At 37.5% G+C, this 18,644-nt stretch overlaps 1 protein-coding gene across 31 annotated transcripts in view; it reads right to left on the bottom strand.

Moving 5' to 3' along the window:
- The window catches only part of nrm (neuromusculin), a 237,903-nt gene that overhangs the window by 104,456 nt on the left and 114,803 nt on the right, over positions 1 to 18,644 (bottom strand). For 12 of the 31 annotated variants that reach the window (XR_010654042.2, XR_001767384.4, XR_010654043.2 and 9 more), the window contains one exon: positions 14,321 to 14,415. The exons of 1 other annotated variant lie outside the window; for it this stretch is intronic. Coding sequence is in view for 22 of the 30 variants with exons in the window: in XM_065864702.2 (XP_065720774.2) it covers positions 14,321 to 14,415 (95 nt within the window). In the remaining 8 variants the exon portion in view is untranslated. Of the gene's footprint in view, positions 1 to 178; positions 1,101 to 1,599; positions 1,648 to 6,155; positions 6,204 to 11,639; positions 11,658 to 11,717; positions 13,173 to 13,195; positions 13,268 to 14,320; positions 14,416 to 18,644 lie in introns of those variants that run through there. 18 more of the 31 variants (XR_010654041.2, XM_065864692.2, XM_065864696.2 and 15 more) reach the window with 11 other exon arrangements.

Here is an 18,644-nt window from a genome sequence, read left to right as displayed (position 1 = left end):
AACAACATACAACTTAGACTTTTGCTGTAAGAGTAACGGGTATACACATTTTAAAAAACATTAAACATTTTTTTATATTGTTCCACTGACAATATTACAATTTGGTTTTGGTTTTTAGTAAACAGTTTTTACATATTTATTGTTTAATTAAATGCTAACTATGTTCAATATAAAATACCTTGTCTGCGTCACTTAGGCTTGTTTTAATTTTTAATTTTATATCTAAATATGAACTTCACAACTGCTTTGCTATATAAAGTATCCAGAGCACATGCAGTCTCGTTTTAAATAGCTTTCGATGTAATGGAGTTTGAAGCAGGGGCAGTACTACGATTGTCCGAGGTGGGATAGTTATCGCTGTCTACCATGCATTCTTCTTCACAGAAACTGTATCCAAGATCTTCATCATCTTCATTTTGAGAGAAAGGAAAGTCATTTTGATTCTGATATCGTGTCTTCTGCTCTGCCGAAGCTGTCAATGTAGGTGTTGGTGAAATCGGCTTAAAGGCGTGTTGTTCACTTAACTCCACCGGACCAATTACTAAAGGAACCTCTTCTTGTTCGAATTTAGCCCTTTCTTGCATTTGCAGTTGCAGTAGCTCCCGCAGCTCACATAACTTGCCATTAGCTGTCTGTGTGTTTTGGAAGTGAAAGGTGTGATGCTTACGCAACGGTAGGCGTATAGGCCGACGAGCCACTAGGCAATCATATTCCCCATCATCGGAAGAACCTATTATGACGTTTGAAGAAATCTCGGGCACAATTAACACTTGTCGGTCGGCACGATTCCCGATCTTTCTGCTGGTAGTTTGAGCTGCATGGCTGATAATTTTCATTTGCTCTGGTGATGCTGTTTGTGAATCACCCGATTCAAATTTGGGGCCAGAATTGTGAATTTGATTGGCATCTGAATGGAAGCCTTGGTTTTCTCTGGAGGGAGCACAATTGTCGCTAGGGCCTGCATATTGATGCTTTTGGATATGTTCGTACGGGTTACTAATGGTTTTCCGTCGCAACATCCTGTTGTTGTTTTTACCGTTGACAGCGTTTTTTTTTTCATATTTGGCTAGAAATGGATTATTAGCCAACAATAGTTTTTTCTGCCGTTAGTATAATTATGAAGTTGTTAAAATCATGCATCATAAGGGTTATGTGAAAAAATCATTATCATATGTCGACGCCGTGTTTATTCCGTGTGTATAGAAATCATGTAAGTAAATAAAGTGACAAATATAAGAATCGAAAGTCGAGGATGGATATAAATATATTGAGTGCCATCTTGTCTCACCAATATTAATTACTTCGTGCATTTATTTAAAAAGAAGAGTGATATTGTCTGCTCAATCTTAAGATCTCAAATTGGTCATATAAAACTAATATGAATATATATTAATATGATTAAGAGTTATATCAATTACAAATGTTGATAATATTCCGTAACCAATTGACAAATTGGTATGTTTTATCATTTAAAATGTGACTTCGGTCCTTAGTATAAAAAATCGGATAACTCTGCAAAACTCTGAAAACTAGTTCAACATACTTGATCTTTAGTATATTATTTAGTGTCTTTTGAACAACATCCACTTCCGTACTATTCCGTACTACTCCGTACTATCGGCTAATATATTGGTAACCAAGCGATTTCTGAAACATGTTTTAATATATTTCGTCAAAAATATCCAGACGTTCGGATATAAATTACGTTGAATCAGAAGGTAAAGAATCTAATAATAAAATCTCAACCCTCCAGCTCTTATAGTTTTTGAGATCACAGCATTCATACGGGAAAACTAAAAACTAATTACAGAAATTTTAAGATAATGTTCCATTTTATTTTACTACCGTATATACATTTACCGAAAACGAAATATATCGGTCTATGCATTATTTTAGCATTAATTATCTCATCTTTTCTATGGCAGCTGTAAGATAACGTCGTCTGATTTGTTTTAAGCTTTTATCGAAATTCTAAAATAATAAAAGAATAATATTCCCAAGAGTATAAGTTAATATGTCAAAAAAAACCAAAGTTATATTTTTTTCATTTTTAGAGAATATTTTTACAATCATTCATTTATTCTTATGGATCTATAGGATATAGTTGTCCGATCCGACTTATATACTACCTGCATTAGAAATACGACTTTTGGAAAGGTTTCATTACCATAGCTTTCAAACTAAGAGATTAACTTGGGTAGAAACGGATCGACAGACATGGCTAGATCAACTCGACTAGTGATGCTGATCAAAAATATATATACTTTATGGGGTCGGAAGCGTCTCTTCCCTGCGCTGCTAACTTCTGTCTCCTCTGCATGGGTATAATAATCTGGACTTTCTGTATTTAGTGACTCGAACCACCATGAAAATGGGATCTTCATTTCATTTAATCGTCAAGCTCGACGAGATGTTTTCAGTTCGTGGGTAGTTCAAATGAGAAGAGTCTTTATTCACTCTGACTTGTGGTCTGTTGTGTATGGTTAACTTGTCAAAGAAGTTTGCGATAGTGCTCTGAAAAAGGCTGTTTGATTCGAAGGACGACAAAGGAACAATAACGAATCGGAAAACTGGCAAAAGAAGAATTGGCAAGCTGGTTGTATGGTCGTCGTGGACATATGTAAGGCAGCGCAGTATAAAGTAAAAGAAAATCGCTGGAAAAATAAAGGTAGTTTTAACAAGCAAAAATCGTATTCAGGGTGTGCTGCAAGTGGGTAAAAAAGGACAATTACTTTTAAGAAAGGACACATAAAACGGACAAAAGTTAATCATTAACAAATTGAATGTTTTGTTATGTTAGAGTATTGAAATTATTTTTAATTATTGATTCACAGAGCAGAAGCTATATTAGTTGGATGGCCGAGTCTATAATTTCGTCATCCAAGATGACATTTACATATTTTCGACAAAAGTCCAACTGGTTCTATTGAACTGTGTTGATCTATATACACGGACTTAGGAGGAAATTTAAGCTTGTTTGTTTGGCATTTTGCTCCTGTTTTTAAGTTATCATGTTGCTCACGGATTGATCAATTTTCAAAAGTAAGCAACTTTTGCAATATTTAGGAATTCAAACCTATCGAACCCTACCCAAAAATCTTTTTATACACCCTTCGCATAGTGTCCATCCGTTCGAACGGTTGGGATTTTTGATAAATGTGAAACTCCGATTCCCACAGGGCACATCCACCATCTACCATCCGATAACAGCTGATCTGAAGACCTGTGGCTAATCAAACCAAACCTGTTGCCTCTGCGCCAAGAGAGCACATCCACCATCTACCATCAGATAACCGCTGATCTGGCTAATCTAACCAAACCTGTTGCTTCTGCGCCTTCCGTTTTCGATTGTTCCCTGTCATTATTGTATACGTTTTCGTAATGAATGTTTCAATTCTCACTGTCAAGAAGAAGAACTCAGAGTTGCACAGCAAAAACATCGCCTAACTATCGCATAAAAGACTACATCAAATTTGGACGGGTAATTATAAGGGAAATTTAAAAAATTCAAATCATTTGCGGATAACCAATCTGATAAGCGGTGGATCGGGCTAAGAAGCGATATCAGACGAGAATACCTAAGTGACGCGTTTGAAACCTTCTTTTTAAAAATGGTATTAAACGAAAGTTAACAGTCCCTTATTCTCCTTTGCAAAATGAAGTAAAGGAAATGGATAGGCATGCAGCATGCTTTTGCATTCTGCCTGGACGAGCGTTTTTGGGCTAAAGACATTAAGGCCGCAACTTATTTATAGAACCTAACCGAATCGTCATCCATACCAGGTAAAACTCCCTTTTAGGTTTGTGATGGGAGAAAACCCTGTGTTATATCTTCTGAATTAAACGCTTAAGAAAAAATTGGCTCCAAAAGTTGAAGTGCAATTCTTGGTTGGCCATTCCGGGACTACAAACGTTTACAGATTGTTTAATTGAATAAAAATTGTTTTACATCATCAGCTGCTCAATAATCTTAAATGCCCCAAATTGGGACGTTCGAAGATGTACAGTACATGCATCCGTTAAAGGAAAGAAGTGACTCTTCAATCTTAAATGCTAACGAAATTAGAGTAGGCGTACTTCTGAACGACAAAAATTATGCTTGTCCTATCAATTCTTAGTAACTTCTATAAGATAGTAACAAAACATACATACATATATCGCGTAGAAGTCACTTGTTAGTCACTTCTGGACAATAGAAAGGCTATAGAAATAGAAAAAATCGCATTAGGCACACGGGTTTCGTTTACAGCGCTGTTACGTGCACAAGTTTTCGCTCCTTTTACTGCCTTTTAGTCCTTTTCAAGCGATCTTCCGTTTCTTTCTTTTATGATTATGTGAATGCACAACATATCACAATGGAGAGAGGGGTAATGCAAAGAGCAAGAAGCCCCCCTTCCGCGCCAAACCATTTAAAGTTTATATTAACATAATAAGAATTAGGTAATTGAAATTGTTATTGCATTTATTGGAGAGATAGAGGGGGAGACAAAGGGGACAAACTGTTAAAATTATAATAAAAAGAGAGCAGAATGCGCAGCTGCTTTCTCTTAGTGGCGGCAGCGATTTTCACTTTACCGCGCAGTTCGGCCTGCAACTACATAATTACACACAGATATGCATAAAAACATTTGTTATTGTCTGGCTCTGACGTCACTGCTTATCTTCTTGGGAGTGTTGTGGGCGTTAGAGTGGGCGTGGAGAACTTTTTAGGTCATTCTATAGGTATTGACGAGTCTAACACATGTCACATGTCAACATTTTTTTGTATACCTCCAAAACTGTGAGCGGCAAACGAACATATATACTTCTTCTACCTGTTACATACTCTTGTATACCCTTTTACTTTACGAGTTACGGGGATAAAAAATGGTCGAAAATATATATCTGAAAACTTATATAAGCTAATATATAAAAAAGAGTAAATTTTTCCTGTAAAACTGACAAGCAAAACTAAAGATTTTTTACCCTTGCAGAGAATATAATGATTTAAACTATTTTTTGGGGACTTGACCCAAAGATTTTGTAAACACGTCATGAAACCAGTATTTGAAAATTCCGCGCTATAATTTCTGTTATGTTTACATATGTTATCCCATCAGCTGTAATCAGGTATTGCCAATATAAAAATTTATACGATTTTCCATTAAAGCACTCACATACTCACTTAAAGTTTTAGATTGATACAAGCCAGCAGCAAATCTTGTGAAACAAATTAATTAATTGAACAATTCACACTGCCAAAGAGAGCTTTGATCACTTATTTTGGCGCCCAACGTGGGGCAAGTGATTAAATTTACAATTGTCGGATCGCACCTCTATGTACATTATGGCGGTCCACATTTGTATGGACATTTTAAAGGTCCTACTCTCATCTGCCTATACGCTGCGGATTGAGGAGTAAGGTATACCATTCAAAAATAAAAAAAAACGCGGTAAAGAGTCTTCGAATTGGTTATAAAGTTTATAACTCATACGCCCTGTTGATGTTGATCAAATATATTACTATCATATAGTTGGCCCTGACTTGGATGGAAAGTCGAAGTGTCTAGTTCAGCGATCGGCAGCGCCCTGTTAAGTGAGCATAGGGAATTGTTCTGCCCATCCGCTGCTCGCTCACGTATAACGTAGATGTTCGTGTGACTGTGGCATAGGACTTCGGGTCTTTTTTTTCTCAGCTTCGGCGCGCTTTTTTGCTGCTAGGGCAGAGGTTTTTAAAGAAGCTTTGAGGACGTTAACTTGGTCTACAACTCAACCATGAAATTTGAATTTTTCAATACATGTTTTGCACACTTTAATCAACCATGTGAAGAGGTGAAAACAAAATTTCATTTTTTGGACCGCCCTTATATACATACGTATGTAGGCTCGAGTACTTTGCTGTCCGCGCTATACATACATAGATCGAATTCGCAATCGTTGTCCGAGTGTGCTGCTTTCGCCACTCGCCACATGCCGAGTGGGACTTCGATCGATCTCGTACGAGCTCTTCAATGAGGCCTCCATGAAGGACGCTCCGGCTTTTATAGGGAGGAGGAAATAAGGTCGCCCGCTAAGGGACAGCTGGAGGAGCCATCACCAGGCATTACCAGGATGCTGGGCGACTTTATGCAGCATCAGGCGAAACAACCCCGTTTCCAATCCGGCTCCCACATCCTCAAGGTCCAATATGCCTATTGGGATTCGGAGCTGGCCTGCAGATGGCGCTGGAAAGATGACGAAGCATCCGTGGGTCGATAAAAAAGCTTTAAATACTAACTTACATAAATATAACATTCGTTGAACATTCCACCAGCAGACTTCTATTTTAAATTGTTCGAGTTGATTTGTTTCCCCAGCTTGACAGTAAGACCATGCTACTTGCATTGCAAACGAACTTTGAAAACTTCGGTCACACTATATAAAATAAGATTTTGTCGACTAGTGAAACTCTTTGCCGATCTGAGTACTTGGCCTTAGAATTTTATCTTGTCGCCGTAGAAGTCAGTTACTCCATCGTCATCGTCGCTACCGGCCGCAGCCCGGGGAATCAGCTAGGGCTACGAGCATCATTTTCCACACGCCTTTAGCATCACCCAAACGTTGCAAGGAACTCGTCGCAAAGGTACCGTAACCCGCGCTCAACCTAACCTTATATTTGTTTTTACGCCCTTGTCGAGCTGGATCCTAATTTTACATTACATCTTTACAAATATGCAAGTCTGTGTACACACCTACAACTTTACTTTACATTACATTTGGGAAATTCTTTAGTCAGCATTACTGAATTTAAGGATCTTTATTTCCAACCTAACTAAACAGATAGTCTACATTTCATTAGCTTTAACTTGACTCATATCAAAATATCAAAATTTCATAACATCGTTCAAGGAGGTTGTTAGCTCAGTTGGCCCACACCAAAATATTCAAACAATTATTGAATTGCCTTCGTCGTCTATCCTTTGAAACCGGCAAGGCTTTTCAAATTTCATCGGAAATCTATCCTAAGGCTCTTTGAGCGACTCAAAACTCGTTACGACAATCCAACCCTTGTATTCACTGATAATATATAAACTCTCTTTGTCTTACCGGGTGTATCCAAACTCAATGAAAACGTAGTTTTACGGACAATGCTTCTGATCCTTACAATTCTTGTTTGCTTTTAATACTTATTTCGATCATCACTAGCAAGGTAGATCAGGAAACCAATCGAAAGTGGAATAAATCGTTAAACTACATCACGTTACCAACTTTGGATAATTTCGTCAAGCGTATTGAGTGCCATTGTCAGTACCTAGAATCTAGTCAGCCATCATCCGAAACTCAACTTTCTAACTTATCGTTTAGCTGAGCTGTACAGCACACATTTATTAATCTCTCATTTGAGCATCGATTCAATTGGGACGTGCTTTGTTAGATTCCGGTTCGCATATAAAGTTTTTTACTGATGAGATTACACATCCGTACAGAGGAAATACATGTTCTTAATCACAGTTCGTCGCAACGTGGACAGTCGTATGGTTGTTGATCTTCCATTTAAAGATGAGTGTAGTCTGTTAGGAGAATCAATCGATATAGCTAGCAACCGATTTCGCTTTCTACAGCGGCGATAAGATCGAACACCGGACTCGACGAAGTGTACTCTTCCAAAAATCACGTCGACAAAGCTTCGAGTAGTGTTTGACGCTTCTTGTCACACAAGCTTGCAAAAATGTCTAAATGATTTATTACTACTGATTTTTAAGTTTCGGTTTCAGTTTCGCATAAATCGGAAGGCCAATACTGCCGATGTAGTTAAAATATTTCGGCAAGTCCTCGTGGATAAGAGGAATCGAAGGTTTCAACAAATTCTCTGGAGAAGGTCACCGCTAGAACCCCTGAATGAAGAACCACAAATGGCACTCCAATTACAAGGACTTTATCGCTGATTGCGCAGTAAAAATCGTAATTTGGGGCACGATTTAGTAACCAGCACCTTAAGCTTGAAGTGGAATATTCCTTTTCTAAGTGCTTTCGCAGAAAAACTCAGATAAAGTATCAAAACGCTCTGTCTTGTCGGTCGCGTCTTCATGATTTGGTCCATTAGGCTAAGTATTGCCTGTGATTATCGTCGCAAAAATTATAATGCAAGAGTTGTGGATTTTAAAGGTGCAATTCCCCAGAAAATACACTCTGCGTGGCTATTGTTTTCTTCGTCAAAGTCTTCTCTGGAATCGTTGGGAATTCGTCGCTATTGCTTAAAGCCGAATATGATCAGTCTGCATCTTCATGGGTTTTGTGATGCCACAATCAGAGCCTACGGCTGATGCATATAAACACGCGTAGTCAGTTAAGGTGGTACAATAAGCGTCCAGCTGGTCACAGATAAATCTCGAGTAGCACCAACCAGGAAGTTGTCGATGCCCAAACTAGAGTTATGCGGAGCACATTTATTTTCGAAACTTTGCAGCAAGGTTATTGGTGCCTTTACAACCAAACGGCCAAAGTCGTGTCTATGGTGCGGTTCACGAATCGTATGACACTGGATCCGTCAACACTCCGCAACATTATCAACATTTGTAGGTAGTCGCATTTTTAAGGTTTAAGAAGAAACCACCACTTGGCACTGGAGGCATATCCCTACGTACCTCAATCTTGCGGATGATATTTTGAGAGGCTGTACAGATGGTTCGACGGACCAGAATTTCTGATGCTAGATCAAACTCAGTGGCCAGCAGTCAAGCGTAAGGAGCCTGATGCTGAGGTTGTAAAAATGGAATCTCGGAGAACAGCACTGGCAATATCAACCATTCTGGAAGGCGTATACAAGATCAGCTCTCAAAGCCGCTGCCTATCAGTAGTCGCGTGGATACTTCGATTTGCCGATTCCTTCAGAAGGCTTAAAATATCAATACTTCATCACCGTCCGCAGATGAACTGCGACGCGTGCTGCATTATGTTGCTTGGAGCATACAAACGAATTATTTCACCGAGGTATTTAGTCGGCTGCAAAAAAGAAAGCATATTCAAAGGAATTTAAAAAATCTTGGCCTCTTTGTACAGAAATGCGATAATATTGAGCTGATTAAGGTAAGAGGGCGTTTAGAATGCGCTTGTGTTCCCGACAGCCAAGAACATCAAATCTTGTTGTCAAGGAACGACCACTTTGTAAACCAATTCATGCGATAAATCCATATAAAGAACTATGCAGGTCCAAAAACGCATGTCGGCCATAGCATGTTAGTCGACGAGTCGTTCGTTCGTGCGTACACTGCGTAAGACATCACCCGGTTTTATTCAACCAAATCATGGGTCAACTTCCTAAGGATCGGCTTATCCCTTCGAGACTAATCTTGTGGGCCAGTAAATGTTTACATGTGCACACGCGGCAATCCACCTTTTAAGGCTTATGTAGTGGTATTCGTTTGCATTATTACCAAGGCTTTACATATTGAGATGGTGTCTAGCCTATCAACTGACTCATTCCATGGTGCCCTCAAACGTTTAATAGCTCGGCGAGTACGTTCTTCGGATGTATTTTGCGACAACGCGAAACTTTACTGGAGCAAACAAAAAGTTACAAGCGCTGAAGGAGTTCCTATTCAAAAAGGAAACCATTGGAAGGACAAACCATTTCTGTAATAGCGAATTTAGACATTTCCATTTTATTCCCCCTAGGGCTCGCCATTTCGGAGGGATTTGGTAATCAGCCGCCAAAAGCGTTGAAGGTCTTCTTAATCGAATTCTATGGAATGCCCGACTTTCGTTTGAAGAACTCAGCAGTGCACTCGACGCGATTCTGAGCTCCCGCCCGCTGTCGTCACTTTCTACGGGTCCAAACGACCTGTCGGCCCTCACCCCGAGCCGCTTTCGGGTTGCCTGAAACGCCAGAAACAGACACTAAGATGGAGAGTCTGGAGCGTCGGCGACGAGTCTGTGCCATTAGGGATCAAATCTGGCGTCACTGGAATACATTCACTAATTAAAGCTGAGAAGCAACTGCACTTAGGCGTCGCCAAACATTTCCGTGGTTGAAATGGTTTTAATACATGAAGACAACATGCGTCCGCAACGATGGGATCTAGGTCGGATCATCGCAGCCATACCAGGAAGAGACAACAAAGTGCCGACGACCCATACTTGAAAGACATGCACTACTTTCAATGGGGCAGGGATGTTGAGGACTTTCCCCAAAGATTTTGTAAAAACACCATGTAACGAGTCATATTTTCAAATACCACGCTATAAGTTGTGTTAAGTTTACAGTTTGAGTTTTAGTTTTAAAAATGTTAAAAAAATGATAGCTTTGGTGTTTTTGACATATTAACTTCTAATTTTTGGAAAAGTTCTTTTAATATTTCATAATTTCAAATAAAATGAAAAAAAAATCTTGTACAATATAGCTGCCATAAAAACGTTCCTATCGGATTAATGTCAAAATAATACAAAGACCTTTATACTTGGTTTTCGGTAAACATATACGCTAGTATATTAAAATGGAACACTATTTTAATGTTTCTGTAATTAGTTGTTAGCTGTCTAAAAATCGGAAAGCTCTGAGCATACAACGCTCCCACGGGAATCACATGCAAGGGTATAGAAACTTCGGCTTGCCGAAGTTAGCTTCCTTTCCTTTTTCTTTTGGAAAGTCCTCTGAAATCTTGTTTTTGGAAAAACTTTTAAACGAAGCATCTCCAGTACACCTATGATCTCTCTCTCTCAAAAATATTTATTTCCCTAATGTCTTGATATACAATCATTTTTGTTTTTGCAATTCCTTTGGATTCGTGTATCATTCTATGGTTTTGTAATTGTCTACGTAACTGTGTACGTCAAAACAAACACAAAAAGTGTGGTTTGAGGGTTGTCGCATTTAGGGTTCCTACCCTATAATGAGTGAAAGTTTTTCCTTCAAAAGTCGCTGAGACGCTGAGACCCATTTTAACGCAACACACTCACTTGGAAAAAATTAATTAAAAAATGTTTTTCAATCTTTAACAGTATGTTCACTCTGAATCTTTTTTGAAAAAGTCTTTAAATGATCTTAACTTTATTTACTAACTACCCTGTCAAGGAAATTTTGGTACAAACATATTATGTGTATACGAGTTATGAATTAATAAACAAATAAAGAAAGCGGGCTTAACTTCAAATAAAATAGTGATAACTTTAATATTTATTCCAAAAAAAATAAAAGTAGCCTATTTTATAATAATTGACAAATGCTTTTTTATGTTTTATTGATGAAATATTGAGCTTACAAACTTGTTGTATTTTTTCTAAACAAAATTGAAATATTCTTCACAAAAAAAGCTCTGTCCTGCATAAAAATAGGTTGACTAGATTTTTTAAGATTTTACCCTACCTGTGAAAACCCTCGAACAACACTTTATTTGTATATTTATTTACGTAAAAAATTACGAAAAACATGGCACCGAACTTCAGTTTTGTGTTTTCCAGAGAATGCCCCATATAGTAGTTAGTATCCTTCGCACTCTCCTTGTGAGCTTCCTCTAAGCGTGGACTGCCGTCCACAGCTCAATAACTTATTATAACTAAATAACGCTGCGCTTTCACATACACCTTCGTTATCCTCAAACGTCTGCCTGAGCGTTGCAACTATATTTTTGTTACAGTCAAAACTAAAAGAAATAATAACAAAATGATCCTAGCCTGGGAGTAAGTTGGGGTCAAAACTATTACTGTGTAATAAAATCATACTTTTAAACTCCATTCATATTTCCGATTTAATAAATACGAACCTTATTTGGTCTTTGAACGCTGGAAGTGTTTGAACTGAGGGAAACTGTTGGCGTAGATACCGAATTCACGCACTGGTGACCAAGTGGGTGCTGCACAAGGGCTTCTGTTGTAGTCCTGTCATTGTACTGAATTGATGGTGGCTGGTGATGGTTGCATTGCGAAGAGGCAGCATGCTTTTTACAGGGCGAAAGCGATGTTGAATTATTAACTAATGGTACACCGCATTCAGAAAAATTATTTTCGGATAATAATACGTTAGGCGAATCATTGTGAATCAATACACTTTTCTGAGCTTCCACATTTTTATGAACACGTTTTTGAATTAAATGGTTAACAGATCCTTTTTTTGGTTTTGATGGTCGAATTTGTGATAAGGCTATGGGGAATTGGGACTCGTAGGAGCTATTAGATATTCCGGAGTCACTCCGATAAATGCTGTTGCGCTCAGCCTCCATTAACTCCAAGTCAGCAATCTCTTCCTTCTTTATTTGCTGGTGGTGGTGATGGCGGTGGTGGTGCTTCTTTATTATTTCTTTGCCTAGTTGAGTGTGCAGCTGAACAGTGGCCAAGGTTTGATGAGAATGGAGAATTAAATCGTTGCTTCCTTTTTTTATTGATTCTGTACTTTGATCGACTGTGTCTTCAACGACCATATTCTCGTCAGCAGGAAGATCGCAGGGGGGCATGGGCTGCACACTCGGGTCAATATCGCTTTTGCTTTGGCGACCTAAGGAATTATGCCTCTTGCATGTTGATAAAATGCAAACGTCAATAGCGGACTGTATAGGTGATGTGATAGAACCTGATGAGAAGCTTTCATTATAAGAACGATTTTTTAGTTTGTTTCCGCCTGGGAACTTTAGCGAATTAAACCTTTTCTCCAAGTCCAGAGCGTTTTTTCTGTGTTTTTCACGTGGCATACTTCCAGAGAGGTCTTCTCCCTCTTTAACGTATTTCTTAAAGTTGGTAGCGGCCAGAAAAGGGTTAGTGTTTACCAGTGTCGGAATAGGTAGTGGTCGGCTCATTGCAGTGTAACTGGGCAGATAATCATGATCTATGGCATTGGTTAGCTGAACGTTATACAAGGAATTTGTGTTTATCTTCTGATCCTTTGCTGTTGGAAATTGGATTTGATGATGTTGCTGATTTTGATGGTAATACTCAGTGTAACTCTTGGGGAAGCATTTGCTTAGGTTATGTATAGCTTGACGATTGGAGTCTAGTTCAGTTACGCATTTATTGTGTCGATCAGTTGGTGATTTGTGGTGTACGGTATTGTATTGTGATCTGTGAGCATACTGTAGTTCTTGCTCGCAAAAAGTTTGTTCCTGGTATACATGCGGATGTTGAGTAGTCTGACGATCTTGATTGGTATTTCCATTAAGTCCCTTGATTCGCTGAGGACCATGCACCGTATTTGAGTTGCTTTTAAAATTTATAGGGGTAGTAGAGCGCTGGGATATGAATCCATTGCGTAAGCAACATTTGTTAGTTAGGAAGAGCACACGATGAAACAAAGTAGATAAATCGATATTAGTGTGATTGTTAGCTTGTCGGTAATATGGTGATGTTAGTCAAAATAAATGTAAAAAAAAATAAAGGGTTATAAAATTTCTGCATTTTGTTGTCAATTTTAAAATGTTTGCTAGCGAACAACAATAAAGATCTAAATAATGCATAGACACGTTGAGTAAAGCTATTCGTTGTGGTCTTAGCCTAAAAATGTATATTGTTAAAACTAAGGCAGTCTTTAAAATATTATTTATACGTATAATTCTTATACAAAAATGTACAAACTATAATTCATTTTTTTTTTCCTTATAAAAAAACTTTTAAAACAATTCGTTGGCGACAGCACTTATAATTTTGTTGTATTAAAATATTAAAAAGTGTCAAGGAACTAACGTAAATATGCAAGTGTGTAATCAAAGATAAGTATGAAGTGGATTGCTATATTTTTATGGCAATGAACGCTTTTTAGAATTCGATTTAAAACATAAAATATTTTAGAAAATATATCTAATATGTGTATAATATGAAATTGTTTTTTTGAATAAAATAATCTCAATGCAATTTAAAAATTAATACATAACAAAACAAAAACCAACTCCATAGTCGAGTACTTCGACTGTAAAATACCCGTTACTGTGTAACCAATTTTAAAATAAAAATGCATTCAAATGTAGATTTAGACATTGGTCATGGTAGCAATGACTTTTATGATAATTTTCTAATAACATCTGCAATAATGACTTGACTTGAACATTTTTTTTGGTTCGATTGATATTGACCTACGTTTTTACAGACGAAAGACAGACGGACATGACTCAAGGGAGGCGGGTTAGTCCTTAAAGAAAAATTAGTACTACATTGCCCGAATTCGTAAGAACTTAATTTATATAAAAGTACTATTTAAAAAATTTGGAATAGCCCTGGCTACGTTGTTGACTTGGTTAGTTTCAACCAGCTACAAGCTTTTAAAATGTACAAGTAACGTGTATAGTTTTTTTTAAATATATATGTAGTTGTGTTTTTATGTAAATCTAATGAACGAGTACATTTTCATGCAATGTTAGGTAGATCATAAATATTTTAATTATACCTTATTAGGTGCCGTTTGCAGACCATGAAATGGAAGATTCTCATACTCGCCAGGTTCCGTCAATGGTTCCCCCAGTGAAGACGACTTGCCGTGTACTATAAGGCAATTCGGTACGGATTGGTTGGTTTTAAACAATTTTTCCAGTATTTTTTTGATTTTATATTGGAAGCAAACGAGAGAAAAAATAAACCAAATAATTAGAATAAAATTTATTAATAAAAATATTTAAAATATGTACAACATAATTTTAAAATGTATATTTACTCCAAATTTTCAAAGTCAATTGTTATTCTTGTTTTTAGACACAAATTGATGTACAATCAAAGCAGTACATGCTAGCAACAACAAAAATAAGTAAAATATATTAGATCAAATAATTGACAGATTTATTGAATGTAATGATTTTTATAGGTAAATACTTACGATTGACTTATTGTTAGGCCCTTTTCCCAATCTTATGTTTTTTCGCTTCTTATTTTTCCAATTGTTCTTAAATATGAAACAAAACGAAACGAAATAGTCGAATTGCTCGATTCCACCAGTTTGATAATTTCATAACATAAATGAATCTAGTTGTAGCCAGGTGCAATTCAACCGGCATGACGTAACTGGCCTTTTAAGTCTCCCTAACATAGATTTCTATTTTTTTCTGACCTTAACTAAAAGTAGATTTTAAACCTAGGAAACGTTTAGAAATGTTAAGCTCGAAAACCGACATTTAGCCTATTTTACAAACAAGAAATCCTTACAGAGTCTGTTATGCCAGACATCTGATTTAAGGTAAAACGCAAACAATTTTTATGGAGTATTTGAATTAAATAAAAAAATTAACTTTCAAATGTTATATTTATACCCGTTACTCCTAGAGTAAAAGGGTATACTAGATTCGTCGGAAAGTATGTAACAGGCAGAAGGAAGCGTTTCCGACCCAATAAAGTATATATATTCTTGATCAGGATCACTAGCCGAGTCGATCTAGCCATGTCCGTCTGTCCGTCTGTCCGTCTGTCTGTCCGGATGAACGCTGAGATCTCGGAAACTATGGGAGCTAGGCTATTGAGATTTGGCGTGCAGATTCCTGAGCTTCTTACGCAGCGCAAGTTTCTTTCAGTAGAGTGCCACGCCCACTCTAACGCCCACAAACCGCCCAAAACTGTGGCTCCTGCAGTTTTGATGCTAGAATAAAAATTTTAACTAAAATGTATTGTTCTCATCAATACCTATCGATTGACCCAAAAAAAGTGTGCCACGCCCAGAAACCGCCCACAAACTTCAAAAAATCATAAATATGAACGTGGATATCTCGGAAACTATCGAAGATAGAGAATTGGGATTTCAGATTTAGATTCCGTAGCCTTATACGCAGCGCAAGTTTGTTACGCGAATATGCCACGCCCACTCTAACGCCCACAAACCGCGAAAACCTGTGACGCCCACAATTTTTATGCTAGATAAAAAATTTTAGCTGAAATGTATTGATCTCGACAAAACCTATCGATTGGTACAAAAAAAAAATTTGCCACGCCCACTCTAACGCCCATAACGCTTAAATCTGTAAACCGCCGGTAGGTGGCGCATTTTAATCTCGCTTTGCTACTTGCATATCTTTATTTAGCTGAGTAACGGGTATCTGATAGTCGAGGTACTCGACTATAGCGTTCTTCCTTGTTATAGTTCTATATTTATAGCCTTGCAGTGGGTAAAATGATTTCAGTCAGAAGTTTGCAACGCAGTGAAGGAGACGTTTCCGACCCCATAAAGTATATATATTCTTGATCAGCATCACTAGACGAGTCGAGCAAGTCATGTCCTTCTGTCCGTCTGTCCATTTCTACGCAAGACGTTTCCTCAGTTTTGAAGCTATTTAGATGAAACCTTCCCAACAGTCTTATTTTTATTGTAGGAATATGTAAGTCGCAACGAGCCGGATCGGACATATAGTATTTTTAGGAATGCTCAAAAAAATATTTTTTTAAAACAGTAACAACAACGCAACACTACTTCTTAGGGGGATAAATGCCAAAAGTTATTAGCCAAGTTTTATTCTTTCTGAGAATACGCGTTTAATGATACATAATTTGTTAAAGTAGTGTATTTAGTCGAATTTAATAGCATATTTCGTACAAAATTTGATATCAGATTATTGGTAAGTTAAAGGTGCGATCGACACGACGCCTTACCTCGTTAAGAAGTGTTTTTATTTGATTAACAATAAGTCTTTTTAAACCCGTTACTCGTCGAGTAAAAGGATATACTAGATTAGTCGGAATCAAAAAATCGTAAGTATGAACGTGGATATCTCGGAAACTATCAAAGATAGAGAATTGGGATCACAGATTTAGATTCCGTAGCCTTGTACGCAGCGCATATTTGTCACGCGAATATGCCACGTTCACCCTAACACCCGCAAGCCGCGAAAGCCTGTTACGCCCACAATTTTCATGCTAGATAAAAAATTTAACTGAAATGTATTGGTCTAGCCAATACCTATCGATTAATCCAACAAAAATTTGCCACGCCCTCTCTAACGCCCATACCGCTTAAATCTGCCTACCGCCGGTAGGTGGCGCATTTTAATCTCGCATTGCTGCTTGCATATCTCCATTTCCCATTGGTCCCTTTAGCTGAGTAACGGGTATCTGATAGTCGAGATACTCGACTACAGCGTTCTTCCTTGTTTTTCAACTTTTATTATAAAAATTTAAAACAAGTCTTTCTCTCACATGTATACCAAAAAATTTAAAAAAGGGCTTACTCTGTGATTTTTATACCCTTGCAGAGAGTATAATGATTTTAGTCAGAAGTTTGCAACGCAGTGAAGAAGACGTTTCCGACTCCATAAAGTATATATATTCTTGATCAGCATTACTAGACACGTCGACTAGCCATGTCCGTCTGTCCGTCCGTTTCTACGCAAACTAGCCTCTCAGTTTTAAAGCTATCGGGCTGAAACTTTCCCAAGAGTCTTCTTTCTTTTGCAGGTAGTATATAAAAAGGAACACGCCGGATCGGACAACTATACCTTATAGCTCTCATAGGAATAGTCGGAAAAACATTTTTAAAAATTATATCTTTTATGTTTTTATACCCGTTACTCGTAGAGGAATTCTATATATTATATATATTCTTGATCAGGATCACTAGTCGAGTCGATCTAGCCATGTCCGTCTGTCTGTCCGTCCGGATGAACGCTGAGAGCTCGGAAACTATAAGAGCTAGGCTATTGAGATTTGGCGTGCATATTTCTGAGCTTCTTACGCAGCGCAAGAGCCACGCCCACTCTAACGCCCACAAGCCGCCCAAAACTGTGGATCCTACAGTTTTGATGCTAGAATAAATATTTTAACTGAAATATATTGTTCTCATCAATACCTGTAAAGTTTGCCACGCTCACTTTAACGCCCACAAACCGCCCACAAACTTCAAAAAATCTTAAGTATAAGCGTGGATATCTCGGAAACTATCACTGTGGACGGCAGTACACGTAGTGGCGAAGCGCGCAAGAGAGCGTGCGAAGACAACTATTATATATAGCCGCAGAATTGAAAATCTGAGTGATACACCAATCGAAAGGTATCGCACTAACTAAGAAGATTGCAAACCAAGACTTTCAAAATATATATTTGTTTGGGAGAAAAAGCGGTGAAAGTGTAAAAGTAAAAATTTAGAAAATTGGAGCTGCTGGATACGGTGGGGATAAAAACCACCAGCTGTTTAGCTAGATTTATTCTTACTGAGAATACGCGTCGAATGACACCTCATTTGTTGAAATCCGATGTCCCGTTCAAAAGTAATTCAAACAAGAAAGGAAGTTAGCTTCGGCAAGCCGAAGCTTATATACCCTTGTAGCTATAATTATTAAATTTAAAAAAACAAAAAATGATATTCCCAATAGTATAAGATAATATGTCAAGAAACACCGAAGCTATAATTTGTTTCATATTATTTTCCCACCAATTTTCCGATCGTTCCTAAGGCAGCTATATGATATAGTCGTCCGATTTTGATAAAATTAAGTTCGAAATTCAGAACTAATTAAAAAATGCTATTTCCAAGCGTAGGGGGTTATATGTTAAAAAACACCGAAGCTATAATTTATTTCATATTATTTTCCCACCAATTTTCCGATCGTTCCTATGGCAGCTATATGATATAGTCGTCCGATTTTGATAAAATAAAATTAGAAATTCAGAACTAATTAAAAAATGTTATTTCCAAGCGTTGGAGGTTATATGTTGAAAAACACCGAAGCTACAATTTTTTTTCATATTATTTTTCCACCAATTTTACGACCGTTCCTATGGCAGCTATATGATATAGTCTT

The sequence above is a fragment of the Drosophila suzukii genome, chromosome 3 (genome assembly GCF_043229965.1).
Source record: "Drosophila suzukii chromosome 3, CBGP_Dsuzu_IsoJpt1.0, whole genome shotgun sequence".
NCBI lineage: Eukaryota > Metazoa > Arthropoda > Insecta > Diptera > Drosophilidae > Drosophila > Drosophila suzukii.
The sequence above is the reverse complement of the archived record's forward strand: the minus strand, read 5'-3'. Positions and strand labels throughout refer to the sequence as shown.